The sequence below is a fragment of the Tupaia chinensis genome, unplaced genomic scaffold, assembly GCF_000334495.1.
Source record: "Tupaia chinensis unplaced genomic scaffold, TupChi_1.0 Scaffold142262_1, whole genome shotgun sequence".
NCBI lineage: Eukaryota > Metazoa > Chordata > Mammalia > Scandentia > Tupaiidae > Tupaia > Tupaia belangeri.
This window is the reverse complement of record NW_006202111.1, coordinates 32,252-57,585: the sequence shown is the minus strand read 5'-3', so window position 1 is coordinate 57,585 and position 25,334 is coordinate 32,252. Positions and strand designations below refer to the sequence as shown.

Genomic DNA, 25,334 nt, shown 5'->3' with positions numbered 1-25,334 from the left:
TTTGGGAAGAGAGGGAATGTTAAAAGTGATTTGTAGGTTTTTAGGCTGCTATCTTACTAAATGCTCAGAATGGTTGGCTGAGACTAAAAAGCCTGAGAACCAGTGAGAAATTGAGAAGACTCAATCTTGAAAAAAGATTGAAATCTTCTCTAAGAATATGAATTTCTTCTAGAGAACTGCAGGACCCTGAGAAGAAAATAGTGAGTAGATATCGGAGTCCCTTGGATATCTAAGCAATGAAGCATATAAATCACTCCAGAGCCCTGACTTCTCTGCTCATTAAGCGGTGCTTTTGGCAGTGGACATAAAAATAACACTATCAACGATAATGTTTGAAATGAACATTAAAACTTATAAAGGCTTTCATGTGCTCTTTCCCAAAACCCTTGTGATAAGGATCATTCTTTTTGTTGTATAGATGAAGAAACAGATTCACATGCACATATACCTGTCAAAAGTTGTGGAACTAGAACATAGTGAAGCTGCAATTCAGGCTATTCTGTCCCTAAGTTCCAAATTCTTCCTGCTGTGAAGTAATTAGGCTTCTGGTAACTCAACTAAAAAATAACTGGGACACAATAACTGACATGCTTTTATAGAAGTAAAAACATAAAATGGAATCAAATGGGCCTGAGTTGAAATCCAAGCTTTTTCACTACTATTACTACATATCAAAGCTCTGGTTTGCTACATGGTAAAGTAGGCCACCCACACCTCCCTCATAAGATTTTCTGAGGTTAAATAAATGGATCAAAATGCCTACCTCAGTGTTTAGATAATGAAGGTGCAGTCTTCTTCTGTCCCAATTTCAGGTAATAAATCACTAGAACTGAATGCTTTCTCTGTCTCTCCCTCCCACTCCCCTCATTCTTTCTCTCTCTCTGTATTTCTTCCTCTGTCTCTCTGTATCATCGCATCCACACACTTTCCTTCAGTGTCCTTTATCTAATATGTTACTTATTCACCACCTCTGTTTACAAGTGTTTATATTGTAGGAGATTGGAGGACAAAACTCCAGGTGAATCCCAGTTCTGTTTCACTTTATTTCTCCTTCCCACTCCATGGAATAGGTGTCTGGAACTTTGGGCGAGAATCTTAAAAGTAAGGATATGTTCATGATCAAGAGCATGACTTGTATTTGGAATGAGGAAGGGCTGTCCTCGGGTTCCACAGAAAAACAATCTAGGTGGCAGAGTTCTGGATGTAAGCTATCAGATAGATGGCCCCAAGGAGATGTCCAGCCTGTTCTTTGCTGCTCTGAATTGATGCTCTTCAAGAGCCCCCCTCCCCCAATGGATATATGCTGGTATCAATGTTCCCTCGGGATCTGATTTGCTCTCCTGTACTCCCAGAATCCTATGGTTACTAACCTCTCCACTCTTGTTTGGAATGATTTATTGTTTCTTTTTATGACAGAAACTGTACAAGCAGGAACCCCAGCTAGAGATAAAAGGGTCCTTGGGTTCTGAGACATAATTTTCCCTCTTTTCTCCAATATCTCCTGAGGGTCCCACTCCAGGACCCTCCAGAAATAATTCTAAGAGGTAATGACCTACCCTTCCCTTTTCTCGTCTGTTACCAATCTCCTTTGGTCTGCCACTCCAATGCAAGTCTACATATGGCCAGAAGATCCAGGCTAGGTTTGCTCAGGGTATAAATCAGACAGATTGCCCAAGTTTCACCCATTTTTGCCCTCTCTCCTGCCTGTCTAACCCTGTATACAGCTACTCCCTCTTCCAGGTGACTCAGGCACTGATTCAATTAGTGTTTAGGAATTAGACATTTAGTCACACTGTGAAAATATGCAAAATTTTTCAACTCCTTCAGCCTTCCATCCTCATCCTCACCCCATCAAAGGTCATTAAGGAAAAGAAGAATACATTTTAGGGGATGGGAAACAACAAAAGAAGCAGTTTTCTAATGGATGTGCTTTCTCAAGAGGGACCTGGGAAGTTCGACAGTTTAGAAGGGGTAAAAAGTGCAAGTAGACACAACTAAGCAGGAGAATGGTAAGGTTTAATGATAATGACCATACCTTCACGCTATTGCTCTGTGCCTGAGACGTCTCAAAGTGCTATCACAAAAGCCAAGATACTGTAGTTGGTAAGGTCCCAACTCCCAGAAATATGAGAGCAAGACCTTCACTGTTCTTTCTGAATTTTTAATATAGAAACTTCAGAAATTGTTGCTAGGAGTTTTAGGAGAAAATTAGAAGCCTTTGGCTTATGTTCCCAGCTCCTCATCAGATTTATATCCTTTCTTTTCAGCACGTCCTTAGAAAGGACTATGGGACCACAGGTCGGTAAGATATCCAAGTACACTGGTTCCTTTGGTGCTCCTGGTTCTTGAGGAGGGGGAGGAAAAGAGACCATGGGCAAAAGGCAGAAAAGTTGCCTGACAAGGCAGCTGGCCTTTCTCACATGGTATGGCCTCCATATCTTGGAAGGCTTGGGCTCTATAGTTCATCATTCTCTTGACCAGCTGAAGGGTCATTGTCTAACAATGCACTTCACCAGGTGACTCCAGGGGCAGGCAGGCTATACAGGAAGTGATAAAATGGGTAAACATGTTTTTTTGTTTTGTTTTGTTTTGTTTTCTGTCACTCTTTAGCTATATCAAGAAATGACCAGAAAATATGGGCTAAAAATTACTTAAGAGTTGGAGGATACTTTGCTCTGCCCGAAAAATGGGGTGACATTCTAGGAAATATATTTTATTCCACCTATTCCATAATATATTAATTCATATGAATAATGTTTCCAAGATTTGTTTTCATATTTCAACAGGGAAGACAGGTAACGATCACTGAAACCCTGTGGGACCAGGTGAGTACAGAGGGGTCATTTTTGACAGCATGGCTAAGAGAGAGACAGGCGAGAGGACTTAAGAAAGGAGCACATTTCATTCTCTTTCCGTGAGCAGCTTGCTGATTGATGGTGAAGGATCACTCCATCACATCTTGTTCTATTATTCACTCAGTCCAAACTCTCAGAACTCCTTCTCTGTGCTTCTCAGAGCCCCTTTCCTACACTCACCTGACTGAAACTATGACGGGTACTGTTTGTTGAAGTCTGATTTGAAGCATGTTTAATTCCTCAATTCTCAGTGATTGTCCCAGACCTGCAAGCACAGGTCTGGCCTTTCTCACATGTTCAGTGTGATGAAACTGTTCTCTGAACCCTGCAGTGAAGGCTGATTTGTCTCTGCATGTCAAAGTCACTTTAGATCAAGATAAAGACCTTAACTAAACAAGTAAAATGTAAGCAAAGTTAAATTAAATTCAGCTTCTATTTGACATTACCCACCATAAGTCAGAAGAAATACATCATTTCTTCTCTCAAGAATCTCACAGCTGAACTAGAGAGAAAGGAACATAAACCAATAATTCCAAAGTAGTTTGGTTCATAGTTTAATAAGAATATTACCTAGAAACCTCGAAGCACAGAGGAGGTAGTAACTATTTCCATTTGCCTCTAGTAATATATTGCAAATATACATTGAATACTTACTGGCTAACCACTATTTCTAGTGTTTTAAATGGATTAACTCTTAATTCTCACAAAAGTCTTTGGAGGCAGTGACTCTTAACATCAGCAATCTCATTTATAAATGAGACACAAGAGGTTAAAAAATCTCTCACATAACCTCTGAATCTTTGTACCGGTATTTGAACCCAGACAGTATGGCCCAAGAGGCCACTGTAATATCCTGCCTCTCAATTCTGATCTTCTACCTATCTATGAACCAAAACTTAAAAATATACAGACACGTTCAGATCATAATATAACAAATACAGATATTCTTTCCATTCCCCCTGAGAGGAATGACCATGCCACAATCCCTTCTCTTCCATCCTCCTCTTTGGACTTCGGTCATGCCGGTTAGCCACTATTTCTAGTGTTTTAAATGGATTAACTCTTAATTCTCACAAAAGTCTTTGGAGGCAGTGACTCTTAACATCAGCAATCTCATTTATAAATGAGACACAAGAGGTTAAAAAATCTCTCACATAACCTCTGAATCTTTGTACCGGTATTTGAACCCAGACAGTATGGCCCAAGAGGCCACTGTAATATCCTGCCTCTCAATTCTGATCTTCTACCTATCTATGAACCAAAACTTAAAAATATACAGACACGTTCAGATCATAATATAACAAATACAGATATTCTTTCCATTCCCCCTGAGAGGAATGACCATGCCACAATCCCTTCTCTTCCATCCTCCTCTTTGGACTTCGGTCATGCCGTCACCACCTGTCTGGCATGATTTTCAAGCTGCCAAGTCCAGGACTCAAACCATTGTCTGCCATGTGGGAGTCCTGAACTTTAGCTACCACACCACCTGCTAGCCCCAGTTTGTAAAAATTTTTCATTTTATCTATTGACTATAAGAATATAAGTTACTTATGAATATATTTTAAGTTTTGCTCCTCTCAATAAACCCATTGTAAGTCGAAAATATTTTAAGTTCAGAATGCAGTTAATACACCTAACTAAACATCATAGTTTAGCCTGTCCTACCTTACACATACTCAGAATACTCTCAATAAACCCATTGTAAGTCGAAAATATTTTAAGTTCAGAATGCAGTTAATACACCTAACTAAACATCATAGTTTAGCCTGTCCTACCTTACACATACTCAGAATACTCGCATTAGCTTCTAAAGCTTGGTGTTACATTAGCTTGGGCAAGACCACATAGCCTGCTTTACAACAAAGTGTTTAATTTCTCATGTAATTTATTGAATACTGTACTGAAAGCAAGTAACTAAATGGTTGTAAAGGCACTGAAAGTTTGGTTTCTACTGACTGTATGTCACTTTCTATGTGGGAGTCCAGTGCCTTTAACTACTACCTGCTGGCCCCTCAACCTTGTTTTTTGAATAGTCCATTTTCCTCCCTTGATTTGCAATGACTCCTCTACCATATTCCAATTTCCTATATGTATATACATGGATCTGTTTCTGAACATTCTATTCCAGAGTTTCTCAACTGTAGCACTATTCACATTTTGGACTGAATAACTCTTTTTTTGTGACGGACTATCCTGTGGTAGGATGTTCAGAATCATCCCTCTACTCACTAGATAATAGCAGCAACCCTTCTCCACAGTTGTGATAACCAAAAATGTCTCCAGACATTACCAAATATCCATGGTGGGGAGGAACCGTTAAAATCACCTTTGACTGAAAATCCCATTAATGTAGTCATATATTTCTATGTCAATTTTTTACTACTTTACCTACTTAAATGTATAAAATGCTTTAATATAAGACACTCTACTATTCTCAAAATTGCCTGGTCCTGATAGTCAAACAGCGATTTAAACTACTTATTGTATAAGATATTTTATATGCTATTTCTGTGATTTCTATTTGAAGAGAAGGGAGTGGTTTTAGCAAGTATCCACTCTGAAATCTTGAAAAAGAAGTCTGTATGGTTTATTTTAATGGAAATTTAAAAATACAAATTGACCCTAAAATATAAATAAGCAAATACTTGTTATTCATATTATTCATCTCTAAAATATATCAATCTACTTTTTATATAAATGCAAATACAATAAAAGTTTTATTATATACCTCCCATTAAAGGAAATATATTTTCTAAGTGAAATAATAAAACTGAGTTCCAAAGCTCCTATAGCCAAGGCAAAAAGGAAAATAAAGCTAATATTTCCTAAAGAATGTAATTGTAAGTTTTCTGATCAAAGACAAAAGTTTCCAAAAGTAAAATTAAAAAGAAAAAAAAATCAGAGCCTGCAGGTGGTATAGTGGGTAAGCTGGACTTTCTCAAGGTCAACCACAGTTTGAATCCCAGACCCAATGGCTTGAAAATCACACAAAGTACGTGTGATTGTGTGCCCCAAATCCTGAGAGGAGAACAGAAGAGAAGAGATTGCAGCATGGCCACCTTCCCCACCCCCATGGGTGATTCCTCACCTTCCCTCTCCATGTTTCTCTCTTTCTCTCTCAGGCAAGTGCATGTGACCTTTGGCAAAAACCTAAAAATAGTTTTTCTCTGACCACTCTTTAGTAAGAACTACAAAGTGAATCAGTTAAATTTCTTCTTCTAGCAAATACCTTGAGAAAGTATTGTATACTTTAACTTTCAGATGAGAAGGAAGTGAAGCTATTCTGCTATGAAAGCTAAATATCCTACTGCCTTTCTGAACAGAAAGAAAGTTATTCTACTTTTGGAGTTGCCAAATTGACTGACATTGACCAGTCCCTTGGCTCTTGCATCAGAAAACATAATTTTCTGAACAATTTGTGCTCTCCAGAAAGAGTATGTCTCGAAATAGACCTTTTGAAAATCAATTTGCTGAGCAGAGATGTTTAGTTTGATCTATTTGAATGCCAAAATGAGTTCATAAAAATGACTTATGTTTTATGTAATTACTAGTGAGCATTTGTTTCTGAGCATAATCTGCCAACTGGCTTCATTGCTTCTGGTGGTCTTGCTCAGGACATGGTCGGATCCTGTAACACAGAAGATAACGGTGTTATCCCATTGACTGTGGACGGAGGGTGTGTATCAGGGCACTAAAAGCCATAATAATTAAATTAAATCATTCAGCTATAATTTTACCAGCTAGGACGTCATTCTGCTTTGCATGATGATGATGGGAAATTGTTACTAGGGTAGTTCTACCTGCTGTGACTTTCTTTAGGATATTTCACCAGTGCCAGATTCTATCTGTGGCATCAGATGTTGCCAACATTTTTTTTTAATGCCTCTGACTGTCCTACATATTCTCAAATCTATTGAAAATTATTTGAAAGGAAATAATGGCTAGAACAGTATGCCTAGCTTTTCTGTTCTTTAATTTATTAGATTTGAGAGACTCAGACATGCTATTTACTGGAGAGTTCTAAAGTATGAAAAGAAAGCAAAAAAAAAAATCTGCTTTGTAAATCTAAAGTATGAAAAGAAAGCAAAAAAAAAAAAAAATCGGCTTTGTAAGTGAAGAACCATCCTTCTTATGTTTAGGAAAAAAGACTGTATTTTTATTTCACTTCAAGGAAGCAATACCTCAGAAATTGTGTACTCCGAGACAAAATCTTCTTCTGTAAAAGACATTCTAATTCTGTTCTATAATGGATGAAATCAATGATTTCTATCAAAAGAATGTTTGGGGATCTGAAAACTCTAAGATGAAAATGAGAACTAGGGGCCCAGACAGTGGCACAGCAGTGAAGCACGCTGCTTTGTGAAGCTGACCCACATGGGACAGTCCCAGGTTCCCATCTAGAGCACTCCCTGAGTATAGTGGGTACTATGTGCCCAGATTCTGGGGCTGGCAGCAGCTGGGAGTAGATCATGGCATCAGGACTTTGTTGGAGGCTCTACTCTTTCTCTCTTGATAATGGAAGAATCTAATAAACTTTTAAAAATAGTAAATGAAAAATAGGCTCATTAGGCCATCACAGAGACTCTTGCCTTCGGTCTTCTAACAGAAGCAATATCACAAGCAATAAGTCTTAGAATCTACATGATTGAGCCCTACATTGTAAATTGCTTTTAAAAAAACTTCAATGAATTTTTCGAGTAGCTTCTTCTAATTCTACAAAAGCTGATTCTTGTTTACTTTGACAGAATGTCCTTGGTTTCCCAGCCATCTGAAAATGACAAAGTGGTCAAATTTCATACATGACAGTGTGAGGTTTCACTTCATGTTTGAATGACACATGAGTGTAGAAGCTTGTTATGCCCATAAGGTACCCAGATAAAAGTGTTGAGAACTTTAGTAGAACACAGATGTTTGCTTGGGAATTTATAGAAGTCTTTTCACAAGTATCAGCTACTTCAGTATTCCAATCTTGACATTCTAGTTGCCACGTACATTGAAACTCTCGGATAGAGGTAAGACTTAAAGGATAACTGATGATTTTAGAACATACAGGATGGTAAGACTTAAAGGATAACTGATGATTTTACAGTCTCAGTTTCTCATGTGGAAATGAGCAAGAAAAGATTGTTTGTTAAATATTTTAAATTAAAAATAAGTGAAATTTCCAGAGCCTCTCTTGCCAGCTGCCACTGAACAATATATGAAGTGAGTAATACTCTGTGATTTTTTTATCCTGCGATGTTTAATGATACTTCTTATCACTTTCACAGAAGGGAATATATTAACCACAACGTTCTACATAAGAATGATTTTTTCATGTCCTTATAATTATTGCATAAGCTCACAAGTGAGTTGATTGTGTAAGGATCAGAAGACCATCCTGAGAGGCAATAAATTGATAATAGGCACTGACTGTCCCTTTGACTATTCGCCTTCCATTGCACCCTTGCACACAAATTGAAATTCATGAATATCTAAAATAACTATATTTCCACCAAATGAGATACAGCCATCTGTCTTAAAATTTTCACATTTTCTCCCAAATGGTGCAACTCTGAGTTCCAACAGTCATCATATTTATCTATGACTGAGTGATAGAATAGTTATATATTTAATATTATAAGAAACTGCAACAATGTTTTCCAAAATTATTATGTGATCTTACACTCCCTCCAACAATGTATAAGAGTTCCAGCTGTTCTGTATCTTCATTAATATTTGGAGATGCCCTCCAGTATATTATAAACTAATTCAAATATACATTGATTTGTACAGCTATGCTTAGCTTTAGGACAAGCACTGATTAAACAGAAGTGAAATAGTCAGTTTTATTATACATTTTATTCAAAACCTAAATGATCTTACACTCCCTCCAACAATGTATAAGAGTTCCAGCTGTTCTGTATCTTCATTAATATTTGGAGATGCCCTCCAGTATATTATAAACTAATTCAAATATACATTGATTTGTACAGCTATGCTTAGCTTTAGGACAAGCACTGATTAAACAGAAGTGAAATAGTCAGTTTTATTATACATTCTATTCAAAACCTAAATCTCTTATTTATTTATTTACTTACTTACTTACTTACTTACTTACTTGCCAGAGGGTACATGTGCTCACTGGCGAGACAGAGAAGAGGGAAAGTGAGAAAGCAACCCCCATGGGGAATAGTCATGCCCTAATCCTTTTTCTCTCTCTTTTCAAGATTTTGGACACACATGGATCTGGCATGTGTTTCCACATTACCAGTCTGGGCCTCGAACCATACAATGAGCCATGTGGGATCCAGCGGCCTTAGCCACCACACCATGGGTTGGCCAAGTCCAGAACTTTTTAAATACTTTACTGCACTTCACCCATTTACCATACAGAGAAATGACAGTCCCAAGACATGTAGAGTAGAAGCTGAAGAGAATTTATGGCTTAAGCTAGAAAGCCACAGTTTCTGGGCATTTATGCTCTACAGCCTAATGGCTAAAAAGTTAGGTAAGTTTGTTCTCTCTACAGAAATCTCTTTGTAATAAAGTGATAGTCTAATATCTACTTTTCTATGTTTTTGTATTTTATCAGGTGCTGACAGCTTTTAAGGATATACAAAAGGAGGTGAGATTAAATTTTAATTATCTCATTTTCCCAACCTCATCACGAGCCTTCAATCCCATTTTTTCTATACCCTACTGAGATGTCGATTCTTACCAACATTTTAGCTTCATTTATTTATCTAGTGATTTTTCCATTTAAAGAGTAGTGTTGATTTGTCACTCTGAGAAGCTAAGCAAGAAGATGCCTAATAATCTTCTTCCAGAAATGTATACTATAGAGAGAAAATTATATCTACCAGGACTTCTCTCAGCAAGAATACTCCATGTAATTACATGAAATGCAAAAGATAGCAAGGAGAGGTAGACATACATAGAATGTGCTTTCTTTCTGATTAAACAAATATAGACCCAACACCCGAACATTCTAATGTAGAAAAACCATCTAGTTGACTCACAGGGACTCAGGGTGGCCCCAAAGTGGATCGATTACAGCTATTTACTCTGGGAAAGGAAGGATAAGTTTTTAAAGAATTCTTTTATTGAACTTTATTTATTTATTTATTTATTTAATTTTACCAGTGAGGGGCAAAGTGAGAGTGAGAGTGAAAAAGAGAGAAACTGAGAAAGCAAGCCTCCAGGTCTGGGACTAGAACTGCAGACACCCATGTGGGAGTTCAGCACCCTTAATTACCATGCCAGCTGCTGGCCCCAGGATTATTTTTGTAAGGTCCTTTACAAGTACTAAAGTTTTCACTCTAGAGAGCCAATGATGAGGGCAAAAGGGGCCAGAAAAGGTATAGCACAAAGACCAGAAAAAATAAAAGAAGTGAAGTCATGTATGAGTAGTTAGGACTACATGGAATGAATTGAGTGTCTCCCTCCCCTAAAGAGGCCACAGCTTACTCCTATTTATTTATTCATTCATTATTCAACAAACATTTATTGAGCCTATTCATGTACATTATCTTAAGTGGTTTGGTGAGAGACATACAAAGACAATACAAAGTCTACTTTTAAGAAACAGAATTTTTCGTCCGAGGGGGGGGGGATGTAGAGATATACAGTGATTAAATGTAAATAAAACAATAAAAAAAAGTTAAAAAGAAACATAGAATTTAGTTCCATTCCCCCAAAAATCACTATTTCTCAAATAGATATCCTAATTAGACCTAATTTATACTGGTAGACTAAAGGAACAGAGACAAGTTCCCGGTCTCTGACTCTCCAATTTCTCATTATTTTCCAGCTGCAGGAAGATGCTCGGATTCGAGGTAAAAGAGAGGTATTGCAAGGCTTAGATGAAGAAACAGGAGGATGTTTATCCTAAAATCTCCTTTAGGATCTTTCATTGGCTTAGAGTTGAGGTCCAAGTCCCTTTGCTCTCTTCCTTCAACAAAACTGAGCACTAACTTTCTTAAAATCTCAATGACCACTACTGGTCTCTTCTCTTCCCAGTCCAGTTATCTTGTGTCTTAGCCGTCCAGACTTCTATAGCAGAATATCATAGACTGGGTGCCTTATAGATAACAAATAAGGTTATTTATTTATTACTGGTTCTGAAGCTGGGAAGTTTACAATCAAGGTACCAGCAGATGTGGTATCTGGCGAGGAACCAGTTCCTGTTCATAGATAGCTGTCTTTTTTGCTGTGTCCTCACATGACAGAAAGGGCAAGGAGTTCTCTGGGTTCTCCTTTATAGGACAACTAATTTCATTCATGAGGGCTCTGCCCTCATGACATAACCACCTCCCAAGGGTACCACTTCCAAATACTACCAAGTTGGGGTTTAGGTTTTAATATATGAATTTGGAGAGAACAAAGCATTCAGTCTATAGCATCTGAACAGGGATGGAAGAGCCCCTTTCTCCTTGGAATGACTGTTGTCCTGAAGGGACTCTCAACACTCACTCAAGGTTTCTTTCGGTAGAGGACAGGTAGCAAGCGCAGAGGGTCAGCTCCCCAGCTCTGTTGGCCTGTCTTAGCAGAGGATGGAATAGTGAGGACAGAATGAGATGATTATTCAAAGTTTTTAAGTTAAAGTGTTCAAATGCCCACATACAAATTCTAGCTTCAGGAAAATACTTAAAATACCCAGAAATCTAGAGTAACCACAAGAAAGCTCTATCTGGCATTCCTTCCTCCACTAATACAAGAAAGAACTTCTAAGTCAAGACTTCTCAATATACAAATCACACAGATCATTTGTTTATAAAGCAGATTCTTATTCAGTAGCTAGAGTACACTTGCAATTCTGAGATTCTGTATCCCTAACAGGCTCTTATATGTTGCCAAAGCTACTGGTTTATAGATCACACTTTGATTATCAAGGATGTATATGACCAAACCCCAAGAGAGATTCTCTAATGTGAGAATGGAGTGAGATTTAATTCAGGAACCATCATACCCCATGTTAGGGTTGAAGGGACTTCAGCTGTGAGTGCAGAAAGCTGGAGGAAGGGTGAATCTAAAGGAGATCCAGACTACTTTTGGGATCTCTCTGAGTGCTAACACCAGTATTGGCACCTCCACAAAGTTCATAGGAGTACAAATCTTCTTGAAAACCTTTAAATAACAGCAGTCTGGAAAAGACCTCCTGTGATCTTTCTCCAAGTGCAGTAAATCACCTTTACTTCAGAATAAGAAAGTGAGGCCTGGAGACTCCATTGTGAAAAACAGAGGAAACTTTTCTTGAATGTCAATCCTTAAGGGCTAAAGGGCTAACAGGCCAAGTTTCCCTCTGCTTGAAGGATGTTCTCTTCTACCCAAAGAAGCCTGATTTCCAAACAAGCCACTACAGGGTTCTGAGAACACTCAGGCTGTAAAAATATGGATTTAGGATCTAAATATTATTATTGTTTTCTGACTCCTGAAAATGGGGGCATGAAGTGAAATTCAGGCTGAGATGAGAATTCAAGTCTTATATATTCATTTTCCATGTAAAAAGGGGAGGTAACAAGAGACCAGGGATTAGTTCTGGTGGCAATGCTCTATGGCCAACGTATTCAGAATTTCCCCCACAGGTGGACAAATATCTGGTGCCACATTGTGCTGCTGCCTCTGTGACAGACCTGTAGGTACTTGGTGTCCCCACAAGTCTGGTCCCTCCTCTCTCACTGGCTATACTCCAAACAAGGGTTCTGAGCTTGAAAAATGGGGAGACATTTCCAAGATCCCTATAACAGAATGACTCTTTCTTGCATTCACCTCAGGGATGAGCAATTGCTCTGCGACACCCATGTCATCTGCACCCAGGACAGGGTAAGTGGTCATATTCTAATAGTCCCCCAAGGAGATGACATCCACATGGATATGGCTGTACTGACCAGGAATACGACTCGCTCTAAGCCTTGAGCCTTCAGAAGCCTATGTTTTCAATACAAATCTCCTCTAAAGAACCAGAGGAACCCCATCACCACAGCCATTTTCAAAGGCTGGTCAACTGATGGCTCTTTAGAGCCAGCGCTTCCTCCTATATCCTCATCCCCATCAGAAATCCCTGGACTCTTAGGATTAGCCCTGGACTACACCATAAAAGATTTTGAGTTATCGTCATTCAATTGAGAGGATAAGGGAACATAAAAAGAATTATAGATAGGAAAGGAAATCCATGAATAAGTGTCAAAGAAGAAGATTATAAGGAAAATTTATTAAAGTTTAAGAATCTGATGCCTTAACATTTTTTTTTCTGTAAGAACAAGACAAGGAGGAAAAAGAGCAGGGTACCACACCAGAGGTTTAGTTTAGACATTAAGAATGACTTTGTGGACCAGCAGGTAGCATAGTGGTTGGGGCCTTGAACTCCCACATAGGTGACCACAGTTCAAGTCCCAGACCCAGCACTAGAAACTCACACTGGGCTTATATGCATGTGGGCACAAAATCCCTAAAGGAGAATGGAGGAGAAGAGATTACAGTGTCACCATCCCCCGGGGAGTAATTTCTCGCTTTCTCTCTCTGTCTCTCTGTTTCTCCAGTGAGCACATGCACTCTACAATAAAAATATCTATTAAAAATAATTACTCAATTGTGACAACTGAGAAACAGAGAACTAAGTATTCAAAAACATGGCAGCACCCTGTTATTCAGAGGGCTTTATTGACAGATGCCTTTTTTAAATGATCAATTTGACATGTTCCAGATACAGTCCTGCTAGGAAATGGAGAAGAAAAACTCCCTACATCCCTAGATTCCTGCCAGAATTTGTCCCTGACTCAGTGAATTTGTCCTCATAAAATAGAGGCAAGTTATTAACTCACTCAATGCTGAAATCATGGAAGGAATAACTGACAGGTGACTTCATATTTCCATAAATTCTAAATATAATTATTGTAAACCTTTACATATGAGGTGTACTTTTGCTTGGTCAAAACCTTTTTGGATGTATGATCTTACCTAATTTTGGTATTCCTCTGAGGTGAACAGGAGGAATTTTCCTGGTGAAATATAAACTCTGATAGATTATGACATCTCCTAACACCCAGAAATGGCTTTTTCCTGTGGGTCACACCAGGGAGTTGCAACCCCTAGAATTAGTGATGCCCATTCCTGGTGGAATATGAAAACAAAATCACTAAAGATGGTGGAAGCCAGTGAGGGGGCACAAAGGGGTGGGATCCTTCTCCCTAACACATCCACAACCTCCTTATTTGGTACAGAAGCACCAGACCTCCAGATTTCTACACAACCCCAAAGTTGAGAAGATCACAGTTCGGCACTGAAGATCAGCCATCAGGAGCCCATGCCCGTAAACAGAGGATGCAGCTGTCTAGTCAATCAGCTAGCTACCGTGGACCCTAACTCTATAATCAAAGAAAAAGGACTCCTCTGCCTTTCCCCAACCTCCACCCTGACCACCTGCCATAGTGAGAAACCTTGGCCTTGTAAGTTTTCATTTCAACATGGCAGTACAGAACCCCACCAAATAGGCACACTCCAGTAACAAGGGGCAATTGGGTGAGAGGAGTAAGCGCAAAGTCAGTGAGGGTCCTCTTGGAACTTCTGATTAAGATTAAGAACATCGGGTATGGATAGTTCAGTAGAATGTTCAGGAATCAGAGCAAGACAATTGTGAGATAGAGAAATGGAAACGCGGCCAATGTAAAAACACACAAATAAATGTGAGGCACATTTTCTTTCTGGAAAGTGTTATGAAAACTGGCATTACATTACCTTTGGAACTTAGTTCCATATCAAGGGTCAAACATAGTATCTCTATAATATTCTCCTTTGCTAGAGTTTTCTTTAATAAAGTGCTTGATTGTGCCGACCCTAAAGGCACTGCTTAAGTGACTAGCAATTTTCCTCAACCATTGTAACTCCCCTGCTCCTTAAGCTCATCTGACACCTCGCCCCACAGAAAGCAGAAGACAATCTCATTTGCTTGCTCTGTGGCACAAACTATGCCAGTCCCCTCCTCGATACAGCCCTCCCAAAGGATCACTAAGAATTCCTTTTAAGACAGACTCTGAGTAATAAAGAATAAAGACAACTGGTTTCATCTGCCTGTGTCCAAATACAGTGACTCTGTGTATCTTTTTCATCCTTTCAAGTATTTTATTCTATTTCTTCCATAAATCATCAAAATACCCCAAATACTCCAATATTTGGCACAAAAGATTAAATCTTTCTGAATGAACACATGCACTCATACAACATCTGTCATTCCTCAAAGCCCAGATTTGGTTCAGATAGTAAGGCAAGAAACTCCCTTTCTCTTTAGTGCAACATGTGCACAAGTACAAGATAGCAAGATCTTGAAGTAAACACTACAAAGAGAGGATGTGTTCTTCCACTAATGGATCTCTTCCCTTAGTTAATGTTGGATGTTTAGGGATGGGGCAAGAGGGTAGAAGTATCATCACAAGGATTGCTTTTATTTTAAGCGCTACCTGACTAGTATACTATCTAGCAGGGAGAGAAATAAAAATTTTTCCCATTCATGTGACTTGTGACAAATAGGGCACAGCTTCAGTTGCCTCAAAAAGAGAAGACTGTAGGCAGACATCATCACTGAATCCAGGAGAGGGAGCAGTGCCTACGGAGGAAGATGCCGGCATCTATGGCTACAACTGAGAACTTGGAAATCAAGTGAGTCCCAAGCACATCACAATTGCCAAGGCAAGGAAACCAGCAAACAAACAACTGATAAAATAAATATGACACAAAAGACCTTGCTCTCTTGGTTCTCTTGAGTTGTGAAATGTAGTCATTGAATTTCCACATATGATACTGCATTTAGTTCAGAGATCAGCACTGTAGATGTGGGAAGACCTGCATTATAAAGTTATAAATTCATTCTAAGTTTTCTTAAGTTATTCTTTCCTCTCTTGTTTCCTATTTTCTTTATAAAATAGGTAAGCATAACTAGAAAAATGCTGAAGTGGACCTTCATATGTAATATCCTATGATCTAAATTATCTCATACTCTACCATTCCAACACAGTTATTCCCCAGCCTGTGAAAAGCCCACCTAGTCTAGTAATATCTCCTACAAGGAAGAACTATTTAGAATATTTGTCAAAGATGGTGACCTTCGCACACATAAATGTACATATTACACAATAGGAAAGATCAAGTTTTTTTTTCCCTTTCTACAAAAATCCAAACAAATGAAAATAACATATTAAATAACTATTCTACATAATATTTAATCACAGAGGTGAGAATTTGTCCCAATACCAGTGAAATAATAAACAGGATGCACTATGGTAATAAATTAAAGTATTTTTTAATTTGTCAGAGGATACATGCACTTGCCAGAGAATGATAAAGAAACAGAGGAAGAAGGATAAAGCACCCACATGGGGGATGGTTACTCTCCAATTCCTTCTGTATTTCTCCACCTTGTCAGAATTTGGAGTAGATATGCGCATGTGCACCCAGCATGTTTCTCTGGCCATGGGATCGGGATTTGAACTGCAGGCCGACATGCAGTATTTAGCTCCCTTAACAGCTAAGCTACAGGGCTGGCTTCTCATACAAATTTTACGATCGTCTTTCTATTTATGTGAAGAATATAATTGTCCAGCATTAGATAGACCATCTTCAACAAAGAAACATTAGGCTTAAACTGCACCATAAACCAAACGGAACTAACAGACATCCCATCCAACAGCTACAGAATATACATTCTTCTCATCAGCAAATCATTCTCCAATATAGGACACATGTTCAGCCACAAAACAAATCTCAAAACACTTAGGGAAATATAAATCATGTCAAGTGTCTTTACTGACCACAGTGGAATAAAAGAAATAATTAGTAAGAGACATGTTGGAAACCATGTAAGTACATGGAAACTAAAAATCATACACATGAACAACCCATGAGTTCCCTTTCAGGAACTAGGACAACTGAAGATTTATCTTCTCAGATTTCACCCTCCAGACCCCAACATCTAGACAGGACAGGCAAATTGAGGGCCCTTTCAGAAACCATCTACATTTAAACCATGGGTTACGGAAATTAAGATAAAATGTAAAAATTTCTAGGACAAATGAGCATGAAAACATATTAAAACCTATGGGATGCAGCAAAAGCAATACAAAGAAGTTCACAGCAACTTGTTGAATTGTAACATGGCAGAGGGCATTACCTGAGGAGACAGAATGAGCATGTGTCAGAGAGCAAGACAGAGCTGCCTTTTTTATGATTATTTATAATCATGGTACATCTGTATAGCACACAATATGTTTTTCAAGGTATGCATGCAGTATACAACAGTTTTTACCATATACATAATTCTCATCAGAGAACTTTACAATCTTGTATCTGCTTAGAGTTTCTTCCCCAAGTCCCTCCCACTTTCTCTCTACTATCCTCTTCTCTCTCATAGAATTTCTGATATTCTTATGATTCAATGCTAAGAGAACTAAGTCAGACTATGAAAGACAAATACTGTATATATCCCTGCTCAATATATACTGAAGTTCTGCACTCTAGAGCATAAATTGAAAGATCCAAAGATATAATGAGAGGTCTGCTTTTAGAATAATCCATCCTCACCCATCAATCCATTCATGTATGAATAGTTAATCTGTTCATGAGGTGGAACCCTCATGACCTCGTCAAATCTTCAGCCTCACCACTTAATACTGTTACAATGGGGATTAAGTTTCAATGTGCATTTAGTAGGGGATAAATATTAAAACCATAGCCAGTATCATATCAATGTAATATTAATAATAGATGAAATAATTAATAACAGATGAAACTGGATGCAAGGTATACGAACACTCTTACAATATTCTCAATTTTTCTGGAAATATGTAGCCCTTCTAAAAATGAAGTTTGCTTCATTCTAAAATTATAATAATTGTAAACAAATATTGATAATAGGTTTCTCACTGGTATAGGTCAGACAATCTGAAATGCCTTTCTATGTATTTTAAAATTTGACAAATAATATAAAACCAAATATGAGCCAGGTTTCTCTCTATTAGAAAGTGAAATACCAAATATGCAAAGGTAGAATATCTATGTGTGCAATTATATGTATATATGTGTGTGTGTGTGTGTGCATACACATTTTTTTTTCCCACTCTGTCTGGTAAGTGGTTCTAGAGACAATGATGCATCAGTACCAATAAGATTATCTAGCACCCATGTCTTATTTTCTAAATACTATTTTCCATTTAAAGGAATCGGAATATATCAGAATAAAGCCTGATTCAGAGATAGGGTAAGGAAGGTACCTTATCCTTTGTGCTACAGAGAGAAGAGACCAAAGAATGATGGCACAAGTCAGCCTCACAGTTTAGTGGTTAAGTGTTATATAGAGGGAGCTGATCCCACATGGCTGACCCAGGTTTGAATCCCAGTTTAGTGGCAACATGCATGCACAGAATCCTGACAGAGTAAAGAAATGGAGGAAAACTGGATTATGGCGTGACCAGGCTTCTATAAGGGATCTCTCCCACACACACACCATTCTGAGGATCTTCTTGTCACTACATCTGGTCTCATAAGAATCTGAGTAACTGCCATCTTCCACCACCCCAAAGTTCAGAGTCACCATTACATGATGTCTCATTCTATGAAGCGTAACAGAGGTACACAGAGGCGATACCACCACACCTACTAAGAACTAGATTGCCATGCCCATCCCAACTAGCACATTAAGGCCCGTCTGAAAGCGAAAGTCTTTCTGTATGTAAACTACTCTGTAAAGTTTGGAAGAGGGGGTATTGCCACCAAATACACAGAAATCAATGCAGGAATCCAAGAAACATGACACAACCAAAGCTGCACAATAACATTCCATTAACAAACCCCACAGTAATGGAAAGTTATGAATTACCTCAAAAGGAATTCAAAATAATAATCTAAAGGAAACTCAGTGAAATACAAGAGAATATAGATAGGTAATTCAAGGAAATCAGAAAACCTAACTATAATATGAATGAGAAATGTAGAAGCCTTCTACATTTGAGCTGTGAATGGTTCCTTTCAGGAACTAGGACAACTGAAGATTTATTTGCTCCGATTTCACCCGCCAGACCCCAAGATGTAGACAGGACAGGCAAATTGAGGGCCCTTTCAGAAACCATCTACATTTAAACTGTGAGCAGCCCCTTTCAGGGACCAGCACAACTGAAGATTTTCTGCTCAGATTTTACCCTCCAGATCCCAAGATCTAGACAGATAGAGCATCCTCTGTATTCTTTCTGTCTCTATATTTTTTTTAATTTTTAATATAAAGTTCTTCTTGGCTTTCTGACTCTCCTTTAACTTGCTAATTCTCACTTCTCTCCCCTCCCACATACCGCAGGCAAATCACAGGCCCTATTCAGAAACCATTTACATTTGAACTGTGAGTGGTCCCTTTTGGATGACTTGAAAGCAAGCCATATGATTTTTATTTTTTGCTTTTAAAATTTTTTTCCTTTTTTCATTGTCTTTGTCTTTTCTCTTTTTTCTTTGTTTTCTCTTCCTTTCCCTTTTTCTTTTACCTTTCTCACTTTACTGCTCAGCTTCCACACACTGAGTATCTAGACAGGGATGGGTCCACAGTAAGCAAATATCTGAATATTTTCAGTGTTAGAGTAATCCTCAATTCCCAATGAATCTGCTACACAGAGGAAGAAAAACAGAATGGCAGAAGGAGCACAGATCACCCCTTCCTGCACACCTCTGAGTGCTCAGATTTAACTTCAAAAATTAGGAAATAATGTATAATCTATCAGGTGACCAGAAATCACCACCAGAAATATGAGAAACTAAAAAAAAATCTCTCCCTCAAGGGAAAAGAATAACTTTTCATTATCCACAAACAGTACAATGGAATTTGTAGAAATGTCAGATAAAGAATTTAGAATATCCATAGTGACAAAGCTAACAGAGATGCAAGAGAAGAGAGACAACATACTCCAGAAGATACAGGAAAAAAGAGACAATGACTTCCAGGAAGTGAGGAAATTCTTGCATGATCTGAAAGAGGAAATACACACCATAAAAAAGAATTGAATGGAACCGTTAGAGATGAAAGCTGTAATACAGGAAATCAAAACCTTCCTTGAAAGTATTAAAAGTAGATTAGATCATATGGAAGATCAAATCTCAGATATAGAAGACAGAATCTCTGACCTAGAAAATTTCACCAATAAGACTGAGAAAATAACCCCCCAAAATGAGCATAATACATGAGAAATTACTAGATACCATTAAATGCTCATACTTCTGGATAATCAGTATCCCAGAAGTAAAGAAACTAATAAGGGCATTGATAATCTATTCCGTGAAATCCTAGAAGAAAACGTTCCAAATATAGAGAGGCATTTAAATACCCAGACCCAAGAAATACAAAGAACTGAACCCACATAGAATCAACCCAAGAAGATCATCTCTAAGGCACAGCCAAAAAACAATTTCAACCAAGAATACTATACCCAGCAAGATTATCTTCATATGAGAAAAAAAGACAAAAATATTCTCAGATAAACAAAACCTGAAAGAATTTACCAACACCAGACCAGCTCTTCAAGAAGTGCTAAAAGGAGTGCTACACCAGGAAAACTAAGGTTGGACACACAGAAATAAGAGTACAAAAAAAAAAAACAACCAAGAAAATGGTCAGCTTAATGGCAGGGACTAGTCCAGAGTTGAATGTTAACTTCCAGAGTCTGAATGGAAAGATTGGATCACAGTAACACTGCAAATTCAACAGAAGAGAGATTAATTATATGAAACAAAATTGGTGAAATAGAATTTTATGACTTTTGACATTACTGGTTTTCTTCTATGCTTTGTTTCCCAGATTTAAAGATTTTTTTTCTTGGGGAACCAGCAGTTAGCGTAATGGCTATGTCGCTAGACTCCCACGTAGTCGACCGCAGTTCGCATCCCGGACCCGGTGGCTTAAAACTCACGCCGGGTGCGTGTGCATGTGTGCCCAAGATCCTGAGAGGAGAATGGAGGAGAAGGGATTGCGGCATGACCATCCCTCCTGGGGGGTAATTTCTCACTTTCTGTCTCTATGTCTCTCTCTGTCTGTCTGGCGAGCACACACGCCCTGTAGCAAAAACCTCTCCAAAAAAAAAAAAGAATAAGAAAAGAAAAAGATTTTTTTTCCTTCTCTTGAGCCTTCAATAGGTTCATCTACCCACTGTTTGAACAGAATCCTAACCTTTTTCCTGGTTTTAAGTCCTAAGCAAATTTCTTTTAACCTTTTTTAGATTTTGACTTATTAAAGCTAAAACTGCTTTTCTTGAAATTAAAAAAATACATTAAAAATACCTATTTAATGACTGCAGTAAGCTATATAGTCTCAGCTAGTTGCTATTTTATATTATATTCATTCTACTCAGTTTCATGCCTAAAGTCAGACATGTGTTCATGGATATGTATACATCAGTTTAAATTACTATGGAAAGTAGTTAGATTAATTAAGGTATTTTGTGAATCAATAAAATCTGAAAAAAAAAAACAGACATGGAAAGCAACTGTAGATACCAGAGCTAGTGTGGGAGGTGGGTGGGAAAGGACAAAGGGTCAGAAATAGGAGTAAAATACACACACACACACACATATATAAAAATATGTAAGAAACAAGAAATGGAAAATTATTTGTTGATGATAACATGTATGGTAATATCCTTGATTAAGCCAATATACAGTGTATTCTGGATGGTAAATCTCATTTTGTTTGCTATAATGATGTACAGGAAATGAATGTAAAATAAATTAACAATTTAAAAAATGAATGAGAAATGTGATAAAATATAAAGATTATAAAAAGAACCAAACATAAGTATTGGAGTTTAAGAATTTAATGAATACAATAAAAAAATAAAACAAGATTGGCCACAATGGGCTATGCAGGACACTGTTGCTTAGCAGGCTGAGAGCACAGAGCAGGTTGCAGTTCAATTCTCAGTCATTCCTGAGAGCCATGAGTGGTGGTGTTTGTCTGTAATCCCAGTTACTGGTTGAGGCAAGAGGATCATAAGCATGTGGCCATTGTGGGCAATATAGCAATACCTGTGTGAAAGAGTTGGGTAGCATGGCATGTACTCAGGAGGCTGAAATAGGAGTATCACAACACAGAAACACCCTATCAAAACACACACACACACACACACACACACACGCACACATGTACTACAATAAATAGATACCTACAGTAGCAGACTAGATAAAAACAAAGTAAAACAAAAATCTCTGAATTTGAAGATAACTCTTTTGAAACACCCAGTCAGAGGGGAGAAAAACAAAGAAGGGAAGAATAACAAAAGTGAAGACTGCCTATGAGACATAGCGTACATCATTAAATGAACAGATATTCATATGATGGGAGTTCCAGAAGAAGAGAAAATATAAGCACAGAAAGCATACCTAATAAAATAATTGCTGACTTTTTCCTAAGTCCTTGGCTGTTCTGGCAGCTCAGCTTTCCATCTCCCGGTTCATCACTGTCAACAACATGCTTCTGAATCAGCCTCTTCATTTAGCTGTAAAAATGTTAACCAGAATCACGTGGCCCCTTCCTGAACAAGATTTTTTATAAAGTCATCATTTCATCTCATCCAGAAGTTTTCTCGAGCATCTGCAAAGATGTTGAAGTACCTTTCAGTAATGGGACTAGGAGTCAGCAAGAAAATAGATAAACTTACTCTCAAGACATCTTTCCGGGAGAACTCTTCCACTTTGTTGCCATGGCCTCGGCTCCTCTCACTGTTGCCAGTGTGTATGAGCAAGACACAATGCTATCATACATCCCCAAGCAGCTTTAAGAAGCAGAAGCAGGCAGTGCTTCCATCCAGCCACCAAACACCATCACTTATTTGCCTGATAGCCCAAAGCCAGCATTATGCATAACTCTGGCAGGATTGATCCCCTTCATTGCTCCACCAGTGGTCATGGTGATGACAGAGATTTACATCCCAGGGACCAGCAAATGGCGTTAATGGTTACATTGCTGAACTCCCACATAGTCGACCGCTGTTCAAGTACCAGACCTGACAGCTTAAAACGCACCAGGCAGGTGTGTGTGTGTGTGCCCAAAATCCTGAGAGGAGAATGTAGGAGAAGGGATTGTGGCATGGCCATCCCCTCTGGAGGGTGATTTCTTGCTTTCTGTCTCTGTTTCTCTGGCCAGGGCAAGCCCCCTATAGAAAAACTCTCTTAAAAAAAAAAAAAAAAAAAGACTTAGGTCCTGGTACTAGCTTTAACTCAGATGGCTTGTGGAGTCAGTTTCCTATCTTTCTTGGGATGAGTCAGGTGGGATTTTGCTCTGCCAGAAGGCAGTCCAGCCAAACCAGATTTCCTTAATTTAGCTAATAGTACGGCTCCTGCTGTGTTTTCATGGTTTGCCTTCCTTATTTCTGAAAGTCTCAGTGAAGTTATAGTCATGGTAGTAATAGATTTGGGGATAGCATTGAACTTTTCCTCTTGCCACATCATCCCAACTGGTTCAAAACCCTGCATATAGTAGTCATTTTAGTAACCTTTTTTTTTTTCATTTGCAATCACTTTAGTAGTTAAACATTTATCCAGACAAAGGACCCAAGAGACTTCATCAGGTAGAATAAAATGACTTTGGAGTCAGCCATCATGGCACTAGCAGAAGGGTTCCACTGCATGGGCAAGGTAGCACGAACCTGTGGTCCTGGCTGGCCAGCAGGCTTGGGTAGGAGGATCATGATGAGACCCCACTGAAAAATACATCTCTCTTGGGACCAGCAGGTGGTGTGGTGGTTGGGGACTTTGGTCTTCCACATAGACTATTGTGGTTCAAGTCTTAGACCTGGCAGCTTGCTTTCTCACTTTCCTTCTCTCTCTCTCTTGCTCTGTACCTCTCTTGTCAAATTAAAAATGAATAAATAAATAAATGAAGTTAAATAAAAATAATTCTTAAAAAAAGGGAAAAGAAATATATATCTCTCTTTCTCATTAAAAACTGCTTTATTGAAAACATTAGCATGTTGGCTACTTTACTTGTAAGGTTGCATTTTAGCATCACCTTTTTCTAATTCTGTTTGGCTCTTTTCCCTACCAAAGGTAGTTTCTTCTTTACAGAATATTATCAATTCTAGAAATTGTTATTTCATAGGAATTACTTGAACAAGAGATTGAAAATCCCTAACTATTTCTTTTCATGTTATATTAGGTTAATTACATGCAGTCTTTTAAATTAATTATATAGTCATCCATTTAAATATTTCAATGTTTTAATTGTCTTTAAAAATGTAAAAAATTTTAAAAAGATAAAAACAAACAAACAAAAACAATTGCTGAGAACTTCCCAAGTACTAGAAGACAAACAGACATGCAGATAGAAGATATATTCAGTATCTTGGTATTAATCTGTTTTTTAACTTGGTTTTTTACTTTTTTCTCTTACATGCAACTTTTATTTATTTCTTTATTTCTTGCCAAACAGAATCACAGAAGTCAAAGGTGGAAATGTATCATTTAGTTTAGAAAATACTGAAGCTTTTCTTTATCTGATCATATACAAACCATTTTCTGTTGATATACTTGCTATTGCCTTATTTTATTATTTTTTATTCTTCTTATTTTTTTAAACATTTGATTGCTATATATCATTTGGCTTATAAAGAGAATTTACCCAACATGAAATACTTCTCAGACCAATCCAGCTGAGAATACTATACATGTCATCCTTAACAGGTAATAAACCATTTCTGTGTCTCATAAATGTCATGCCTCTTTATTTTTCCTCCCTGATTTCCTTCCCTATACTCTTCCCTTCTCCACCCATCCCCTATTCTACACTGTCTTCAGTGTCCATAACTACTTTCACTGTTTTCATGCCCTCCAATATTTCAATCTCTACCATAGAGTGTGGATAGTTGGTATATATATTGAGTGGATACATATAATATCTTTTTTTCATAACCTGACTTGCTTCACTCAGCAATAAATCTTCCATATTCGACCACTTTATATCAAATGCCAGGGTCTTGCTGTTTTTTATGGTTGAATAGTATTCCATGGAGTATATGTGCTACACTTTTTCAATCCATTCATCTGTTCGTGGACATTTGGTTGGTTCCATGTCTTAGCAATTGTGAATAATGCCGCAATAAGCATTGATGTGCAAGTGCTGCTCCTGTCCTTTGGGTAGATACCCAGAAGTGGGATTGCAGGATCAAAAGGTAGTTCTATTTGTAGATCTTTGAGGAACTTCCATATTTTTTTCCACAGTGGCTAGACCAATTTACATTCCTACCAACAGTGTAGGAGAGTTCCCCTTTTACCACAACCCTGCCAACACATCATTTTTTGTGTTTTGACTCTTCGCCATCCTGATAGGGATTAGATATTGTCTCATTGTGGTTTTAATCTGCATCTCCCTTATGATGAGGGATGTCAAGCATTTTCTCATATCTTTTTGGCTGTTTGTAGGTCTTTCTTAGATTTTTGTTCAGCTCATTTTCCCATTTTTTAATGGGTTAATCATTTTTGTGG

General features: G+C 38.0%; 1 protein-coding gene and 1 pseudogene across 1 annotated transcript in view; both read left to right on the top strand.

Annotated features, from left to right (window-relative positions):
* The window catches only part of CUNH12orf54 (chromosome unknown C12orf54 homolog), a 17,068-nt gene extending 1,495 nt beyond the window's left edge, over positions 1-15,573 (top strand). Inside the window, exons 3-9 of the mRNA XM_014582096.1 lie at positions 2,268-2,298; positions 2,787-2,825; positions 9,433-9,465; positions 10,651-10,675; positions 12,614-12,662; positions 14,060-14,284; positions 15,363-15,573. Of these exons, the coding sequence (XP_014437582.1) occupies positions 2,268-2,298; positions 2,787-2,825; positions 9,433-9,465; positions 10,651-10,675; positions 12,614-12,662; positions 14,060-14,201 (319 nt within the window). The 3' untranslated portion in view covers positions 14,202-14,284; positions 15,363-15,573. The remainder of the gene's footprint in view (positions 1-2,267; positions 2,299-2,786; positions 2,826-9,432; positions 9,466-10,650; positions 10,676-12,613; positions 12,663-14,059; positions 14,285-15,362) is intronic.
* On the top strand, positions 15,451-23,431 carry LOC102484716 (transmembrane protein 69 pseudogene; annotated as a pseudogene).
* The last annotated feature ends 1,903 nt before the right edge of the window (positions 23,432-25,334 follow it).